At 44.3% G+C, this 17,251-nt stretch overlaps 1 protein-coding gene across 1 annotated transcript in view; it reads right to left on the reverse strand.

Annotated features, from left to right (window-relative positions):
• Positions 1 to 17,251, reverse strand: part of LOC124552490 (calexcitin-2-like) — a 427,884-nt gene that overhangs the window by 48,297 nt on the left and 362,336 nt on the right. The window contains exons 3-4 of the mRNA XM_047126772.1: positions 4,055 to 4,107; positions 373 to 492 (exon numbers count right to left, since the gene is read on the reverse strand). Coding sequence (XP_046982728.1) covers positions 373 to 492; positions 4,055 to 4,107 — 173 coding nt within the window. The remainder of the gene's footprint in view (positions 1 to 372; positions 493 to 4,054; positions 4,108 to 17,251) is intronic.

Below are 17,251 nucleotides of genomic sequence, written 5' to 3' on the forward strand. Positions count from 1 at the left end.
GTTGCGGGTCTTCTGCTGCCAGGCTTCAGCCTCCAACCTCCAGTTTTCAGCCCCCAGCCTTCAGCCTCCAGCACACCACCTTACCTGTCCATCTTTGTTGGCGTCGGCCCTCTGCTGGAGCCCCTCCCACACCTGCAGCAGGGTGTTGCGGGTCTTCTGCTGCCAGGCTTCAGCCTCCAACCTCCAGTTTTCAGCCCCCAGCCTTCAGCCTCTAGCACACCACCTTACCTGTCCATCTTTGTTGGCATCGGCCCTCTGCTGGAGCCCCTCCCACACCTGCAGCAGGGTGTTGCGGGTATTCTGCTGCCAGGCTTCAGCCTCCAACCTCCAGTTTTCAGCCCCCAGCCTTCAGCCTCCAGCACACCACCTTACCTGTCCATCTTTGTTGGCGTCGGCCCTCTGCTGGAGCCCCTCCCACACCTGCAGCAGGGTGTTGCGGGTCTTCTGCTGCTCGGCACTGCCCTCGGCCCAGCCACGGGTGCGGCAGATTTTCTGAAGCACGGAGGAGCGACGTAAATGAATAAAAATATAAATAAATGTTATGTCAGTCACACCCACCTGTCAAATAAATCTAATCTTTAAATAATAATAAGTCTTCTTTTCCGTTTTGTATTCCAAACCAAAACAAGTACATTGTCCGATATCTGAAGGCACCTACGTAATATCGAAGTGACCCTCAAATGTGGTGCCAGGCAGACGAGCCAGTATAAAAGGAGGCACGTAGTAGCATGTTGTCAGTACAGCGGAACATGTCGGTCAGGAGGGCTCGGTGGTTTTGAACGTGGACTAGTCGTCGAATGTCACCGAGAAACAGACCCCTCCTAAAGTTGCACAAGTTGACTGTCGGTTACGTCACTCTGTGGTGGAAATGTAAAGAAACGACCTCACATACCACGGGGAGCATCAGCTGCTGCGGAGCCTGGCTGTAAAAAGTTGCATAAAATCAGTGGAAGGAAACAGTGCTGAGTTCCAAAGTGTTAGCAGCAGGACATTGATTGTGCATAGGGGCTTAAAATTGGTAGAAGCAAACCACACGTTGCTAAGCAATGCTCGATACGGTGTGACAAGTGACGCCTCTGGACAGTAGGCGACTGGAAACGAGTGATTCACAGTGACGAACGACGCTACAGCGCGTAGCAGTTAGATGGGAGGTTGTAGGTTTGGCAGACGTTTGGAGAACAATACCTGCCACCGCGTACGGTGCCGACGGTGGAGTACAGAGGCGGTGGAGTTGTGGAACGGGTGTACTTCTCACGGTTACTGTGCGGTCCCTTTTCCGGTTTGCCGAAACCTTCCCGCTGAGTTTCGGTATTGTTCGACCTTGTGCCTCTGTGGTGGAATTGCTGGTTGTGTAGAATGACTTTACCAGAGAGGCTCGCGATGCGATGAAGTCCGCGAGGCAGCATACCTCAGCGAGCTGACAAGCCTTCGAGTTAGCAGCGGCTGGGGGAAGGCAGCGAGTGGGCCTACGTGCTGGGAGTTGGAGTGATAGCATGGCCCCGCTGTAGTTGTGAGATGTTGCTCGGAAAGCTGCAATTTGGAAAGGATGATGACGACGTTTTGGTTGTGGGGCGCTCAACTGCTTATGAGGTGCAACAGGGATTAAAACTTTTAAGAAAACATTTCCTTACATTAAAAAATTATAAGTCTAAATTTATGAAAGTTGTATTGCACTTCTCGTTTAGATATAAAGCAATATTTGTTAGGGGATGAAAGTTGCTATGGAAATATCTCCACAAGAGTTCAGCTATCAGAATTGCTGTTTGGTCAGAAGTACAAGGGCATTTCGAAAAGTAAAGATACAATGGCTCGCAGTCCTTAAATAGAACATTTACTTAGAAACCCCCGTTAATCCAAACATTTGTTAAGTCGGTGCATAAGCTTTTGTATCCCACAGTCATAAAAGGTTGCCGCCTGTTGTCGGAATCACATTTCAACTACATCTTTGATCTCTTCATCGTAGTGGAATGATTTTCCACCAAGATGCGACTTCAGGTAACGGAAGCCATGGATGTCGGTGGGCACAACGTCCCATTTGAATTGTTTGAGTAGTGCTTTGGTTACGAGCTCTGTGTGAGGCCGAGCAAGTGGACTCCACTTGTCAGCATTCCCCTGCGTTTGTTTTGAATTGCTCTTCAAAGACGTTTGAAAATCTGGCAATATGCAGCAGCATTAATTGTCGTTCCAGGAGGCATAAATTCCAACAGAAGAATGCGTTGTCTGTCCAGAAAAAAAAGCCACGATTTTCTTCGCTGAAGTCGACGTTTTGCATGTCTTGGCTTTTGGTGAATTCGAGTGGCGCCATTGCATCGATTGTTGCTCGGATTTAGGTGTATGGCGATAAAGCCACGTCTCGTCACCTGTCACAGTGTGGTCAAGGAACTCATCGCCTGCTTCAGCATAGTGTGTGAGGAAGTCGAATGCAAAACCCATCCTTTTCTTTTTGTGTTCTTCCATTAACAGTTTTGGAACCCAGCACGCACACAATTTCCTGTACTCTAACTTGACAGACACAACGTCATAAAGAGTGTCATTGACACCTCCGGTACGATCTGATGCAATTCTTTCAATGTGAGACGTCTATTCGCACGAATCGCTTCCTCAGTTCTCCAAACAAGGGCATCAGAGATCACAGATGGCCGACCTGTTCTTTGTTCGTCACGAACATCAGTCCTACCTTCAGAGAAATGACGACAGCATTCCGTTACATTTTGTCAATTCATAATGTTCCCATAAACAGAAACAATTTCTCACCTTTTGCATGAAGAAAACGTATGACGGAGCGCACTTGGCATTTTGCGTGATTCTGAAGCGGCGCAGCCATTTTAAACACGACCTACTCCAACCAGAAGCAACGTTCAACTGCCGATCGACCGCGAGGAGAAAGCTAACGGTTCGAGGTTAACACCAGTGTTGCCAACTTGCTCGCCAAAACTCTTCTGTTCCTCTGGCGTACAGTGTATCTTTACTTTCCGAAATACCTTCGTACATTCGGAAAACACCATACTTACAAGACCTTAAGAAGCGTGAAAAGCTTAGAACGTGTCACAGTTAGTGAGCAACATCAAAATTCGATTAAATAAAACCAAAAAAATCCCTACAGGCTTATTGGATCCATTTGTTCCATGTTAACAGAACATTTGGACCTCAGCAAAATTCGTGCCTGAGTTGCTAACAACTGAGCAGAAGCAACTTCGGAGATCGCACAGTACGTGCTGGATACTGTGAACAATAATCCCAGCTTTCTCAGCATAGTGATTACTGGTGAGGAGTCCCGCTCTCACGGGTACAATCCAGAAACACAGTTCCACTCGTCGGAATAGAAGCATAAGTCATGGCCGAGTCATTTGTGCAGCAATGTGAAAGTCGTGCTGACCGCCTTTTTTTACTACAACAGCGTGGACGGTTGTCACCCACTCATCGTCCTGAATTAATTCAGTTTTCTGGTCAAACACAACACGGCCGCGTTTTGTCAGCCTTCCTATTCCCCTGACCTAGCACTCACTGAATCCTGGCTTTCCCCTAAACTGCAAAAGACTCTGAAAGGGACCAGATGTCAGAACAGGGAAGATACCACACAGAATTCCGTGGAGCAGCTGCGAGAAACAGGCTTTCCAGCGATACCTCCAGCCATGGCAGGTGAAACTCTTGTATCTGTATAAATTCAGATACTTTAAGAATAGCCCTAGTAAATGCTCACACCTACCAGCTCATTTGTGCAGCTTTTCTGGGTCATTAGAGCATAACAGTTTTTACTCAGATTTGTGTTAACCTGTCCTCTCTCTCTCTGTGTGTGTGTGTGTGTGTGTGTGTGTGTGTTGTGGATCTCCAGGCGCAAGAATGTGGTATCCTTACTGCTTACCACAGGCTGATTATAACAGTGACCCTTAGCCATTGCACACAAATAATTTCTGTTACTGTTTAATTGCTATTTATAATTAGCTGGTTCAATCGAAATTAGCAACTAATTTTTAAATATTCTGCGAATATACTCCTGAATGGAGTAAAAAGTTTTTAATTCAGTCTCAAGCTCATATAAATAAAATATAATTACCTCAATAGCGATTTCAAAATCCTTCTTTTCAATAGTACCACTCCTGTTGACATCTGAAAAAAAATAAAAACAAGCAGAATGAGATGATACATTCTCTATTTCTTGATAGGTGCATGAAAATTTATTCAGTACAAAGGCAAACTTTCACTTAGCCATGGTTTCTCTTTCTTTATGCCGGCCGGAGTGGCCGAGCGGTTCTAGGCCCTACAGTCTGGAACAGCGCGACCGCTACGGTCGCAGGTTCGAATCCTGCCTCAGGCATGGATGTGTGTGATGTCCTTAGGTTAGTTCGGTTTAAGTAGTTCTAAGTTCTAGGGGACTGATGACCTCAGAAGTTAAGTCCCATAGTGCTGAGAGCCATTTGAACCATTTCTTTCTTCATTTTCCCCCTTCGTGACACAATATGGAAATGTATATTTTAGAGCAGTTCTTTTTATTGTGCAAGTGTCCATATTGCGACTGAATAGTAAAACAAAATCTTTTAAGCGTTGTACATTATTTTAAATTAGGAAAAAACAATACAGAATACTGAATAATCAACTAAGAAGATTAACTAATCAGGCTGGAGAGGAATGAATGAAAATCATCGTGAGGAGACTGAAAAGCAAAGCAAATTAGAAGCAATGTACAGAACAGTTAAGTACCTACGAAACAAAGATGGTAGAAACGACGGCAAGTGGGGCATACTCTTTAAAATGAAAGTTGTCAACATGCACAGAAGACAACAAGCAACTGTGTCAGTAGTATGTCAAACTAAAATATCGATATTGGAATGTGTCAAAGTGGATCATGGACCAAAGACGTTGAGATACGAATTGGACAAAGTCATTCACGATCTCAGGAAGAGCGTGCAGTCAAACTTGTAAAAGATAATATAGAAAAAATTTAATTCCAATTTTGGCGACCAGGTCAAATTCTGGAGCTGTGAATGCAAAAGATAAATGTTTCCATTCGTAATGGGTTAAGAACGGGATGTGGGCAGGAAAGTTCAAAGAAGTGAGAAAGGCATTTGTTCACTTTATTACTAACTGCTGCTTAAACAATTTGTTCGATGTGAGCACCGGAGATGTACACGAGATGCTGTACAGCGCCAGACTTGCACCTGGCGCCCAAAATCGTAACTAATTTTTTTCGAACGCGCAAATCGATTCCACATTAACGTATTTTCTATCAAGTTTCTCTGCCATATCATAATTACAGTCCAGTAGCCGACTTTAATTTTAGTTACTCAATTGTTATATTGAACAAGAAGAAATTATTCTAGGTTGAGGAGTGTCACGCTACAGATCTGTTTTTGTAGCCTTATCGTTACCCAAATTAAAATCAGCGTGCCCAAAATATGTAGTATATTTAGTCAAGAAAACGAGGTAGTCAGTGACCCTCTAATATAATTTTGTGATTGTATAATTTTGTGGTTCGATCAGTTCTTTTATATACCTGTCTTCCTCATATATTTCCGTGCCAGAGGGAAACCTAAACTGAGGCAGTACTATTCTCGTTTCTACAATAATCGATGTTCAGCACACTAGGTACAATCAGGTGTTACTGACATTGGTATAACCGCTGGACTGAATGAATGTCGGTGAAATTATACTACAGAACGAAAAGAAATTATGCAGCACGAAGGAACTACGTAAATTGGTCACAAATTGATATTGTAAGGCGTCGACAGTAAATGCAAAATTGCAAACTTTGGCTGCGGATGGATCAGTTTGTGAGGCTGCAGCGCAATTTCACTGTACAATTGGCAGGGATAGTGAACAGGGCAAATGTGGGTAGGTACCAGGCCGTACAGCCTTTGCGGAGTTCATTCTGTGTACTCGACGGTAACTGGGCCCCGCAGGCAGGCGCGCGAACAGTACAAGCAGGCGTCAGCATTCCAGAGAGGAGCCGTAGTTGGGCTCAGGGAAGCCGGCCGCAGTAATCGGCCAACTGCTCGACATTTGGACAGTGGCGGTGCCACTATTCGCAGATGTTTATTTATTTTTTTATTTTTTTATTTCATGTTCCGTAGATATCGTATTGTGAGCACGTCACTTGAGATGAACGAGTCAAACATACAAAACAACAAACATACAAAAAGATACAAAACAGTCTTCATTAAATATATAAAAAATGTTCTACATAACTGCATATAGTTAGTAAAAAGTTTAGAGGAAAAACAGATATTGTACATATAACAGCAGATTTCTTTTATTGTTAATACAGAATTTCATGTTTTAATTTGGAGAAAAATTGCAAGCACATTTATTTGTTAACAACATGGATAATTCTATCTAAATGCTGTTTCCCTTTTTGCTTCATAAAACTCTTCTAATGTATAAACAGACATATTTAACAAATATTCCTTTAGTTTTGCTTTAAAAAGAGATTCATTTTCTCTTAAACATTTTATCTGGTCAGGGAGATGGTTAAAAATTACTGTTCCTGACCATTTGACACCTCTCTGACCAAGTGCCACGTCCTTAAGTCCACAATGAGGATTTTGTTTCCCTCTTGTATTATATTTGTGATAGTTCTTATTTGATGGAAATTGTGCAGGGTTCTTAATTACAAAACACATCAGCGAATATATGTACTGGGATACAGTGGTCATTATTTGCAGCTTTTTGAAAAGGTTACAGCATGATGTCCTAGGGGGTACTCTGCACATAATTCTAATAGCCCTTTTATGGGGCACAAAAAATTTTTTTTCCAAAGCTAAATTTCCACAGAAGATAATTCTGTGACACATAACGGAGCGAAAATACCCATAGTATTCGGACTTCATAGTGGTTAAATCTCCAATGGAAGACATCATTGGGTCAGGGATTTTCTCTGCCTCGTGATGACTGGGTGTTGTGTGATGTCCTTAGGTTAGTTAGGTTTAATTAGTTCTAAGTTCTAGGGGACTGATTACCATAGCTGTTGAGACCCATAGTGCTCAGAGCCATTTGAACCATTTTTTTGAAGACATCATTCTGATAGCATACATAGCCGAGCTCAATTTTTTTTAGGGTCTGTTGTATATGGAAGGACCGGTTCATTTTGCTATCAATATGTACTCCAAGAAATTTAGACACATCCATTCTTTCTATTGGTTGATTTCCACATGTTACATTTATTTCTCTCACTTTTTTTGTTTTTGTATGGAACTGGATAAAATTCGTCTTACTTGAGTTTAGAGAGAGACCATTAGCACTGAACCAGTTAATCACTTCAGAGACTATGTTGTTAACTGACTCCTCGAAATTAACATCTGATTTTCCACTCATGAAGATGGTGGTACCGTCAGCAAAAAGAGTAAATTTGCAAGGCAGGCTTGCACACAATGGTAAATCATTTATAAACATAAAAAACAACAGTGGCCCCAGAATTGAGCCTTGAGGCACACCACAACTAATAGAAGTCCATTCAGACTGAGCGGAGGTATCCCTTGACTCATCTGAGCTGTTTAAAATTACTTTCTGTTTTTTTTCCTGAAGATAAGATTGCAGCCAGTTACCTGCGACACCCATTATTCCAAGCAGTTTGGCTTTCTGCACGAGAATGTGGTGACCTACACAATAAAATGCCTTTGATAAGTCGCAGAAAACGCCAATTCCTATCATTTTTTGATTTAGACATTCAAGTACTTCATTTGTAATTGCATACACTGCATCCTCAGTTGAACAGCTCCTTTGAAAGCCAAACTGGCTCTTGTTGATAAGTCTGTTCATTATGAGGTGTTCAGTAATTTTAATGTGCATTAATTTTTCTAGAATTTTAGAGAAGGCTGTTAACAGTGGAATAGGGCGGTAGTTAGTGAGCTCGGCAGGAATGGGTGAACACAGTGTCAAGAAGGGAGCGGTCGATCTGGAGAGGCGACAGAACAGCCCCATTCGCGGCCACGAGCGATCCCACGTGCAGCTGGTGCTCCAGTGAGCACAGGGTCCGGCAGGGCTCACGGCGGCCCTTCAGAGTGGTGTCGGCCACACTTGGCGTGGAGCGTCAGTGGTGAGTCCCGCCCCAAACTCAGCCCTGACCACTGTTCGATCTACACATCGAAGGCACTGCGACGAAAATAACAGAAACGTTCGGGAGTGGAATTAAAATTTAAGTGTCAGGATATCAGTGATAAGATTCGCTGATAACATTGGATCCTTCTGTCGCCCACCAGATTCATCTCCTGCTGTAACCGAAAACTTGAGAGCAAACCTCAGTTCACTTGTACGTAAGTTCCTCAATAATATTGCGATGATTGGTGGAGACTTTCATCATCCAACAATTTATTGGGAAAATTGCAGTTTTGTTAGTGGTGGGCGTGGTAAGACATGTGAGACATTACTAAATGCCGGTTGGCATTGAGAAGGCCATTCTGTTTGAGATACCTCGTCATATTTGAGCTCAGACTGTATTCTAAGATTCTATGGCACATCGATATCGAGGATACTGGACAGTAGTTTTGTGTATCTCTTCTGTAAAGAGGCGTGACCTATGCCTTCTTCCAAGAACTGGGCGCGGTTTTTTGTTCGAGGTTATAGTTAGAAGAGGGGCTAACTCAGCCGCAGGTTCAGTATAGAATCTGACAAGGATTCCATCGGGGTCTGGAGCCTCGATCAGTTATAACGATTTCAGCTGCTGCTCAACACCACTGACACTAATACTTATAATTTCATTCGTCTATTCAGTGGTACGAGAATTAAATTGTTGCAATTCTCCTGGATTTTCCTTTGTAAAAGAACATTTGGAAACAGTTGGCTTTGCTACCCTCAGTTTCAGTTCCTCTCTTATTCGCTAGGGTCTGGACACCAACACTCGTGAAATGTTCGTACGGGAAAATCCCCCCTTCATCGCTACCTCGGAGATGCCGTGACCCATCGCTCGTGCGCCGACTGTAACACGACCTTCAGAGTCACTTAATCTTGATAACCTGCCATTGTAGCAGCAGTAACCGATCTGACAACTGCGCCAGACGCTTGCCTTATATAGGCGTTGTCGATCGCAGCGCCGTATTCTGTGTGTTTATATACCTCCATATTTGAATACGGATGCCTATGCCAGTTTCTGTGGCGCTACAGTGTTTGAAGAACACATCAGAGCACTCAAATATGGTACAAACCATTCAACATTTGCAAACCATTTAAAACAGGAATATTGAATCATAAGACAGACACCTCCTCAATTTCGAAGAAAATTTCCATATACACAAAGCATTAACAGAAAATAAACAGTTGCTGAATACCCAAATAAATATTGGTAATGAAGCACTCGATAAACTAATTAAAGAAATCACGAAAACAGAGAAAATCCTTTTCCATCCTTCACGCTCTCTTACTCAATCCTGCCCCCCCCCTCCCCCCCTCCTCCCCAATTTCGTTTCACCTCTTGCCTCTCACTTTTTCTTCCAACTCACTCGTATTACTATGGACTAATATGTCCACTCATCTTTACTTCTCGCTCTTCCACCTGCTCACCACACACACAGAAAAAGGGAAAAACTCTATCACTGTTCCTTCATTACACTTACACGGTATACAAATACACAGCTGCATAGTTAAATAGAATAACACACATCCGTATGTATATTTTTTTCACAGAAGACTACAAAACGCTAAAAGCGCCCGATAACCAGAAGTGACGGTTATGCTCTGGCGTGCCATTTCCTTCTTAACAGGACTCCTTTGTTTGTCACCACCACCATCCTGCAAATTGAGACGCGTACAGCGCGACGCAGCGCAGCGCGTGTTTTTGTAACATCGCAGGTTCAAGTGGGACCGCGCAAACTGCGACGCGACGCGACTGGGACGCGACGCGCGCCTGCGCCAGGTCGCGCGGCGTTGTGGTTGAGGCACAGTTTCTCGCGCCGCGCGTCGCGCGTGCTTCGCTAAAGTGCGCGTCATATATCTTGGCGGCCGAGTTTAGGTTCGTTCTGCGCATCTGACGTCACAAAACACAGTCAGCCAATGAACAGAGAACGACGTTGCCAGATCTCGACAGCAGTGCAGAGCACGGACGAGTGTCTTCAGTTTTGGAAACGTTCACTCATAAATAAAGTAATAGAACAAAAGCAATGTCTTGATAGCAGACTTTCTTTTACAGAAAGTTTGGAAAAAGCATTCTTTATACCAATTGCTTCATATTCTATTAATTAATTAAACCAAACAAGCAATAAGACTCCTAATTCAGGCTATAGCAAGGAAAGGTGTTTGTTTCAATCTCACGAACTGCTTTTTCGCAATAAAGAACAGCGGTAATTGTTTATTTCCTATTGTACTTCGACGAAGCGTGAGTAATTCATAGTCATACCAACAGTGTTCATAGGTAACTGCGTGAGGTGTTAGAGTCGTTATGGAGTAACACTGTTCAATGAGCTGAGGTAGCGGAATGGTTAAGTTGTTGGGCTGCCAAGTGAAAGGTTATGAATTCAAACCTTGTGCGGTGCTTAATATTTTCTTTATTTAAAAACAATATTGGAGTGCCTTACTTCACGAATTTTATTCGTTTTAATGAAATTTCTAGTGCTTTGCCTCTTCATTAACTTTTTCACTGCTGCAGACACGTACTCCCCGCATTCCGCGCTGTGCGCGATTTTGTCATCACTGCACTTCTCGCCTGTGCAGACACATGGTGTTCCCACTGCTTTGACACACTTATCATTCGATTTCACAAAAACTATTTGGCCAAAAAATTTGATTTTTACATGTCTTCTTGCCTGATATCTTCCCCCCATAAATGACTTAATTTTGTTTTGACGTGCAGCACTAAATGTAGTAAACCATTGCACGAAATTTTGAAGAGTTTGCAGAGGTAAAAGTCCATAGCGTATGGTCGATTTTAGTTGCCACAATGTTGAGAATGAAATGTGGACAAGATACCTAAATTTCATATAATATTTACTGTATAACAATATCTCATTTAATTTAAGTACCACATAGGTGTCGTATGTAATATTGAGAAATATTCCGTCTTTCGCGACTGTAATAAAAGTTTTATATACACACGGCGCGTTTGGCTTTATTTTAAAGCACTTCCATCATACACAATGGTATTCATGTTCTATTTCTTGTTTTTGTTCCACAGTCGCAGTTTTACCAATGGTATTGAAATATATCCCTCTTCTGCAACTGTAATAAGCGACTTATTTAGACCTGACGCGTTTCTCTCTTTTGAAGCATCATAAGAGGACTGTAATTTGTGTCCTCCATTGCCAAGTCACCTTTCGTAGTTTTGTGCTGCGGTAGCACAATATTCAACGTTTGTGTTGGCTCATCAGTGTTTTAGCAAATAAATGCTGTTTGTGTGTGCCACACACAAAATTATATTTGACATAGCTCTGAGCACTTCACTGACAGATGGTATATTCAAGTCCTAACGTTTTTGTAAGTCCACAGTTTTGATTAATGTATTTTGTCTACTTCATTTTGATTGATTGAAGCGCTTTAAAATAAAGCCAAACGTGCCCAGTGTAAGTAAAACTTTTGTTACAGTCACGAAAGGTGGAATATTTCTCAATATTACATACGACACTTATGTGGTACTTAAATTAAATGAAATATATAGGTATCTTGTCCACATTTCATTCTCAACATTGTGGCAACTAAAATCGACCGTACGGAAAGTAGACTCTATGGAAATGGCAGAAGTAAAGCTGTGAGTACCGGTCGTGAGTCGTGCTTCGGTAGCTCAGTTGGTAGAGCACTTGCCCGCGAAAGGCTAAGGTCCCGAGTTCGAGTCTCGGTCGGGCACACAGTTTTAATCTGCCAGGAAGTTTTATACTCTATGGACTTTTACCTCTGCAAACTCTTCAAAATTTCGTGCAAAGGTTTACCATATTTAATGCTGCATAATAACTGCGTTGAACATCGAAACAAAATTACGTCATTTATGGGGGGAAGGTATCAGTCAAGAAGATACGTAAAAATCTAATTTTTGAGCCAAATAGTTTTTGTGGAATCGAATGATAAAGAGTGTCAAAGCAGTCGGAACACGATGTGTCTGCACAGGCGAGCAGTGCAGTGACAAAATCGTGGACGGCGCGGAATGCAGGGAGCACGTCTTTGTAGCAGCGAAAGGGTTAATGCGGCCGTGGTGGCTTTACTTCATGAACTGCGTGCTCCCCCCTACACGTAAGCTTGCGAACTATGCTATACTATGGCGCTGCTTCTATTGGCGCGTGCGTCGTGTGCAACTGGCAACGCAGCAATCTCCAGCGTCTGGGCGGGCATGCGCGAGCCGCCAAGATAAAAGAATTGAACTACACTCCTGGAAATTGAAATAAGAACACCGTGAATTCATTGTCCCAGGAAGGGGAATCTTTATTGACACATTCCTAGGGTCAGATACATCACATGATCACACTGACAGAACCACAGGCACATAGACACAGGCAACAGAGCATGCACAATGTCGGCACTAGTACAGTGTATATCCACCTTTCACAGCAATGCAGGCTGCTATTCTCTCATGGAGACGATCGTAGAGATGCTGGATGTAGTCCTGTGAAACGGCTTGCCATGCCATTTCCACCTGGCACCTCAGTTGGACCAGCGTTCGTGCTGGACGTGCAGACCGCGTGAGACGACGCTTCATCCAGTCCCAAACATGCTCGATGGGGGACAGATCCGGAGATCTTGCTGGCCAGGGTAGTTGACTTACACCTTCTAGAGCACGTTGGGTGGCACGGGATACATGCGGACGTGCATTGTCCTGTTGGAACAGCAAGTTCCCTTGCCGGTCTAGGAATGGTAGAACGATGGGTTCGATGACGGTTTGGATGTACCGTGCACTATTCAGTGTCCCCTCGACGATCACCAGTGGTGTACGGCCAGTGTAGGAGATCGCTCCCCACACCATGATGCCGGGTGTTGGCCCTGTGTGCCTCGGTCGTATGCAGTCCTGATTGTGGCGCTCACCTGCACGGCGCCAAACACGCATACGACCATCATGGCACCAAGGCAGAAGCGACTCTCATCGCTGAAGACGACACGTCTCCATTCGTCCCTCCATTGACGCCTGTCGCGACACCACTGGAGGCGGGCTGCACGATGTTGGGGCGTGAGCGGAAGACGGCCTAACGGTGTGCGGGACCGTAGCCCAGCTTCATGGAGACGGTTGCGAATGGTCCTCGCCGATACCCCAGGAGCAACAGTGTCCCTAATTTGCTGGGAAGTGGCGGTGCGGTCCCCTACGGCACTGCGTAGGATCCTACGGTCTTGGCGTGCATCCGTGCGTCGCTGCGGTCCGGTCCCAGGTCGACGGGCACGTGCACCTTCCGCCGACCACTGGCGACAACATCGATGTACTGTGGAGACCTCACGCCCCACGTGTTGAGCAATTCGGCGGTACGTCCACACGGCCTCCCGCATGCCCACTATACGCCCTCGCTCAAAGTCCGTCAACTGCACATACTGTTCACGTCCACGCTGTCGCGGCATGCTACCAGTGTTAAAGACTGCGATGGAGCTCCGTATGCCACGGCAAACTGGCTGACACTGACGGCGGCGGTGCACAAATGCTGCGCAGCTAGCGCCATTCGACGGCCAACACCGCGGTTCCTGGTGTGTCCGCTGTGCCGTGCGTGTGATCATTGCTTGTACAGCCCTCTCGCAGTGTCCGGAGCAAGTATGGTGGGTCTGACACACCGGTGTCAATGTGTTCTTTTTTCCATTTCCAGGAGTGTATATAGCACCGTGGGAAATTTGAGGCGGGGAGCGGAAAAGTAGCCCGGCCATATGTTCACATCGGAACGGCACATATGAGCAGTGGTAGTATTACCCATACGATAAATTTTGCCTTACTGTGTACTAAATTTTATTGCCTTTGGGCAGTGTTTCGTTTTTTTGCCATTCAAACGTTCCAGCTTTCTTCGTCAGTACATTGTACTTTTATGTTCTTTATATCGGTATAATTTGGTATAGTTTTGTTTTGTTTTTCTTCTGTCAAGAAAAATGCATACTTCAGTTACTGGTGAGCGATTGGCTGCTGGACGTTTATCATTAGCCTCCGCGATATTTTCAGATCGCAAGAAGGGACAGAGAGTAGAGAATAAGGAAGCAAGGAATATTACAAAATCAAGTGATTAACAAACAATGCAGGAAAGTAACACAAGGTTAGCTTCCCGCTGCCTAGTATGCTGGCGTATCTGCCCAGATCACGTATACGTGATCTGGGGTATCTGTACGATCTGTTACAAAAATTTGGAAAGGGATAATCTCCACACGTGTGATCCCTTTGTGCTCCTGGTAAAAAGCGTCCAAGATCTGAAGTATAGAAGTCTCACTGTGAATACTCTGATATGAATGTGATAATGTAATACGACACACTGTACTACATCCATGTGAACATCACATTTCCACTGCAAGCTAGAAACAGTCGAAAAGCAGTCACAAATAACAATGTTTTAAAACTTCCTGGCAGATTAAAACTGTGTGCCCGACCGAGACTCGAACTCGGGACCTTTGCCTTTCGCGGGCAAGTGCTCTACCAACTGAGCTACCGAAGCACGACTCACGCCCGGTACTCACAGCTTTACTTCTGCCAGTACCTCGTCTCCTACCTTCCAAACTTTACAGAAGCTCTCCTGCGAACCTTGCAGAACTAGCACTCCTGAAAGAAAGGATATTGCGGAGACATGGCTTAGCCACAGCCTGGGGGATGTTTCCAGAATGAGATTTTCACTCTGCAGCGGAGTGTGCGCTGATATGAAACTTCCTTGCACTTGCCCGCGAAAGGCAAAGGTCCCGAGTTTGAGTCTCGGTCGGGCACACAGTTTTAATCTGCCAGGAAGTTTCATATCAGCGCACACTCCGCTGCAGAGTGAAAATCTCATTCTGGAAACATCCCCCAGGCTGTGGCTAAGCCATGTCTCCGCAATATCCTTTCTTTCAGGAGTGCTAGTTCTGGAAGGTTCGCAGGAGAGCTTCTGTAAAGTTTGGAAGGTAGGAGACGAGGTACTGGCAGAAGTAAAGCTGTGGGTACCGGGCGTGAGTCGTGCTTCGGTAGCTCAGTTGGTAGAGCACTTGCCCGCGAAAGGCAAAGGTCCCGAGTTCGAGTCTCGGTCGGGCACACAGTTTCAATCTGCCAGGAAGTTTCATATCAGCGCACACTCCGCTGCAGAGTGAAAATCTCATTCTGGGAACAATGTTTTATTGGTTCGCCGTGATGAGAGAAAGCATTTCAATTGTTGCATGCGCATTATCAGCATTAATAAAGTAATTACACAACAGGCTACACAAATGAAGAAAATGGTTGGTATTATTACGAAAGTTGGAATATCCTAAACGAGTGTTATGATTAGATATATTTGAATTGTTGAAATGTGCTGCTGACAAAGGCAGATCTACTTTCATGACAATGTTCTTCGAACTCCAATCCACATAGCTAGCTTGTGCATTCCTGACCATTGTGTTGTGCGACAGATCAATTGTTTATTTTTCTCGATGACAACTATTTTATTCATGATCACACATTGTTAGTTTGGGAAGCCCTAGGTGAGTAAACAGTATCTGGCATGTGCCCATCATTCCGCCTGAAGGAACGCTCGTCGTTATTTTAATACTGCTCAGATCAAGAGAAAGAATAAAATCCTTTGGTAAGTCTCCTTTCCAGTAGCTCAGTGTTAAAAATACGATGGGTTACGGGGATTCCACCAAAATTCCAACAGAATTGGCTATCTATTTTTGTGTGAATAAAAATTTCTCGGTGTACATGCCGCGTCAAATCAGGATAAATATCCAAGCTTTCGACCACTACCTCCATGGTCGTCGTCAGGGCTAAAACTGACTGTCGTGAACTAGCGAGGTTCCCACTTTTATATGCAAAGGACGGCTTCTTATTGGCTGGAATACGTCAGCGATATGGCGCGTAGCGAAGTGGTGCCCTCTACTTCCATAGATGTAGTTGCTATCCCGCGTTGCTTGCAGCGCCATCCCTTAAATCGGGAGGTAAAGTGCGAGAAGAAGCCGTCCTTTGCATATAAAAGTGGGAACCTCGCTAGTTCACGACAGTCAGTTTTAGCCCTGACGACGACCATGGAGGTAGTGGTCGAATGCTTGGATATTTATCCTGATTTGACGCGGCATGTACACCGAGAAATTTTTATTCAGGAAATACGTCGCGAAAGACTTCGTAGCCATATTTTTGTGTGAGTTGTTAACCTTTTCTCATTCGAAGAAGCATCACCGTTTGTGAGTAACGGCCTCATTTCTCTTGGTGACTGGTTTAATTGTACTTCCTTTGTCACAGTGTAATTTGCCAAACTTATCTGACGGCAGCTATTGAGACAGAATTCCGAAACGGAGAGCCTCATTAAACAAGTAATTGGCAATCACAGAGCTCAATAGCTTACGAAAAACCTCGTAGTGTCGGTTTGCAGTAACATAAAAGAAGAAATTTCTTGATTATTTTCATACTAGGAAGCTCTTGTTTCGCTAGCTGTCGGTGACTCTTAAAAAATTGCAGTCACTGGAGTGAAATAAATAAAAAGGGAATTATAAGTACTGATATATCGCCATAGATAAGAAAGTTCCGTGTGTTTAAGAATTGACAAAACACTCTCCTCCTTGTGTGCTATCATTCGCCAAACTTTTGTTTCGATGTCTCGAGCGGTTTAGGAGATATGAGAGATGTTGCGAGCATTCATTCTCGCGGGCGTGAGATCGGAAGTGAGCGCGCTACATGGGATCCATTTTCTCGAGATCGGCGGCAGATAGAGACCTCCTCCCAAGTCTAAACAAAAATTCAACATGACAGCTAAATTTCATACACAGCAACATATGGTGTAATGCGCACCAAACGCAAAATCACAGCGACCCCTAATTTTCGTTGCAAACTTTTTGAGTTTTGCGTAGTGTATTACTAAAATGTGTACATCACAAAAAGAATGGTCATTAGCGAGATATGGGCACTTCGCCACGAAGCTGACATACAACGCTACAATTAAGGCAAAAATAAAATATTTTCAGTGAATAGTTTGTGTAAAGTCGTTTGAGAAAGATAACAGGTTGCGCGCGCTTCGGTTCAGTCAGCGCAGAGCGTCGCCAGTCGGCGCGTGCTAAGTACGGTGTACGCGTCGCAATATGCGCCGCACCCGCGCGACCCGTGCGGCACGTGCGTGTCGCGCTCTAGTCTAGTGTCACGTCACACGTGCGCCTAGCCTTACAGCACGGCGATACGTCGCTGATATTCTACGCACCGTTTTCTTACCCCTCGTAGTACGTAATCCTGGACTTACACTTC

The sequence above is a fragment of the Schistocerca americana genome, chromosome 10 (genome assembly GCF_021461395.2).
Source record: "Schistocerca americana isolate TAMUIC-IGC-003095 chromosome 10, iqSchAmer2.1, whole genome shotgun sequence".
Classification (NCBI taxonomy): domain Eukaryota; kingdom Metazoa; phylum Arthropoda; class Insecta; order Orthoptera; family Acrididae; genus Schistocerca; species Schistocerca americana.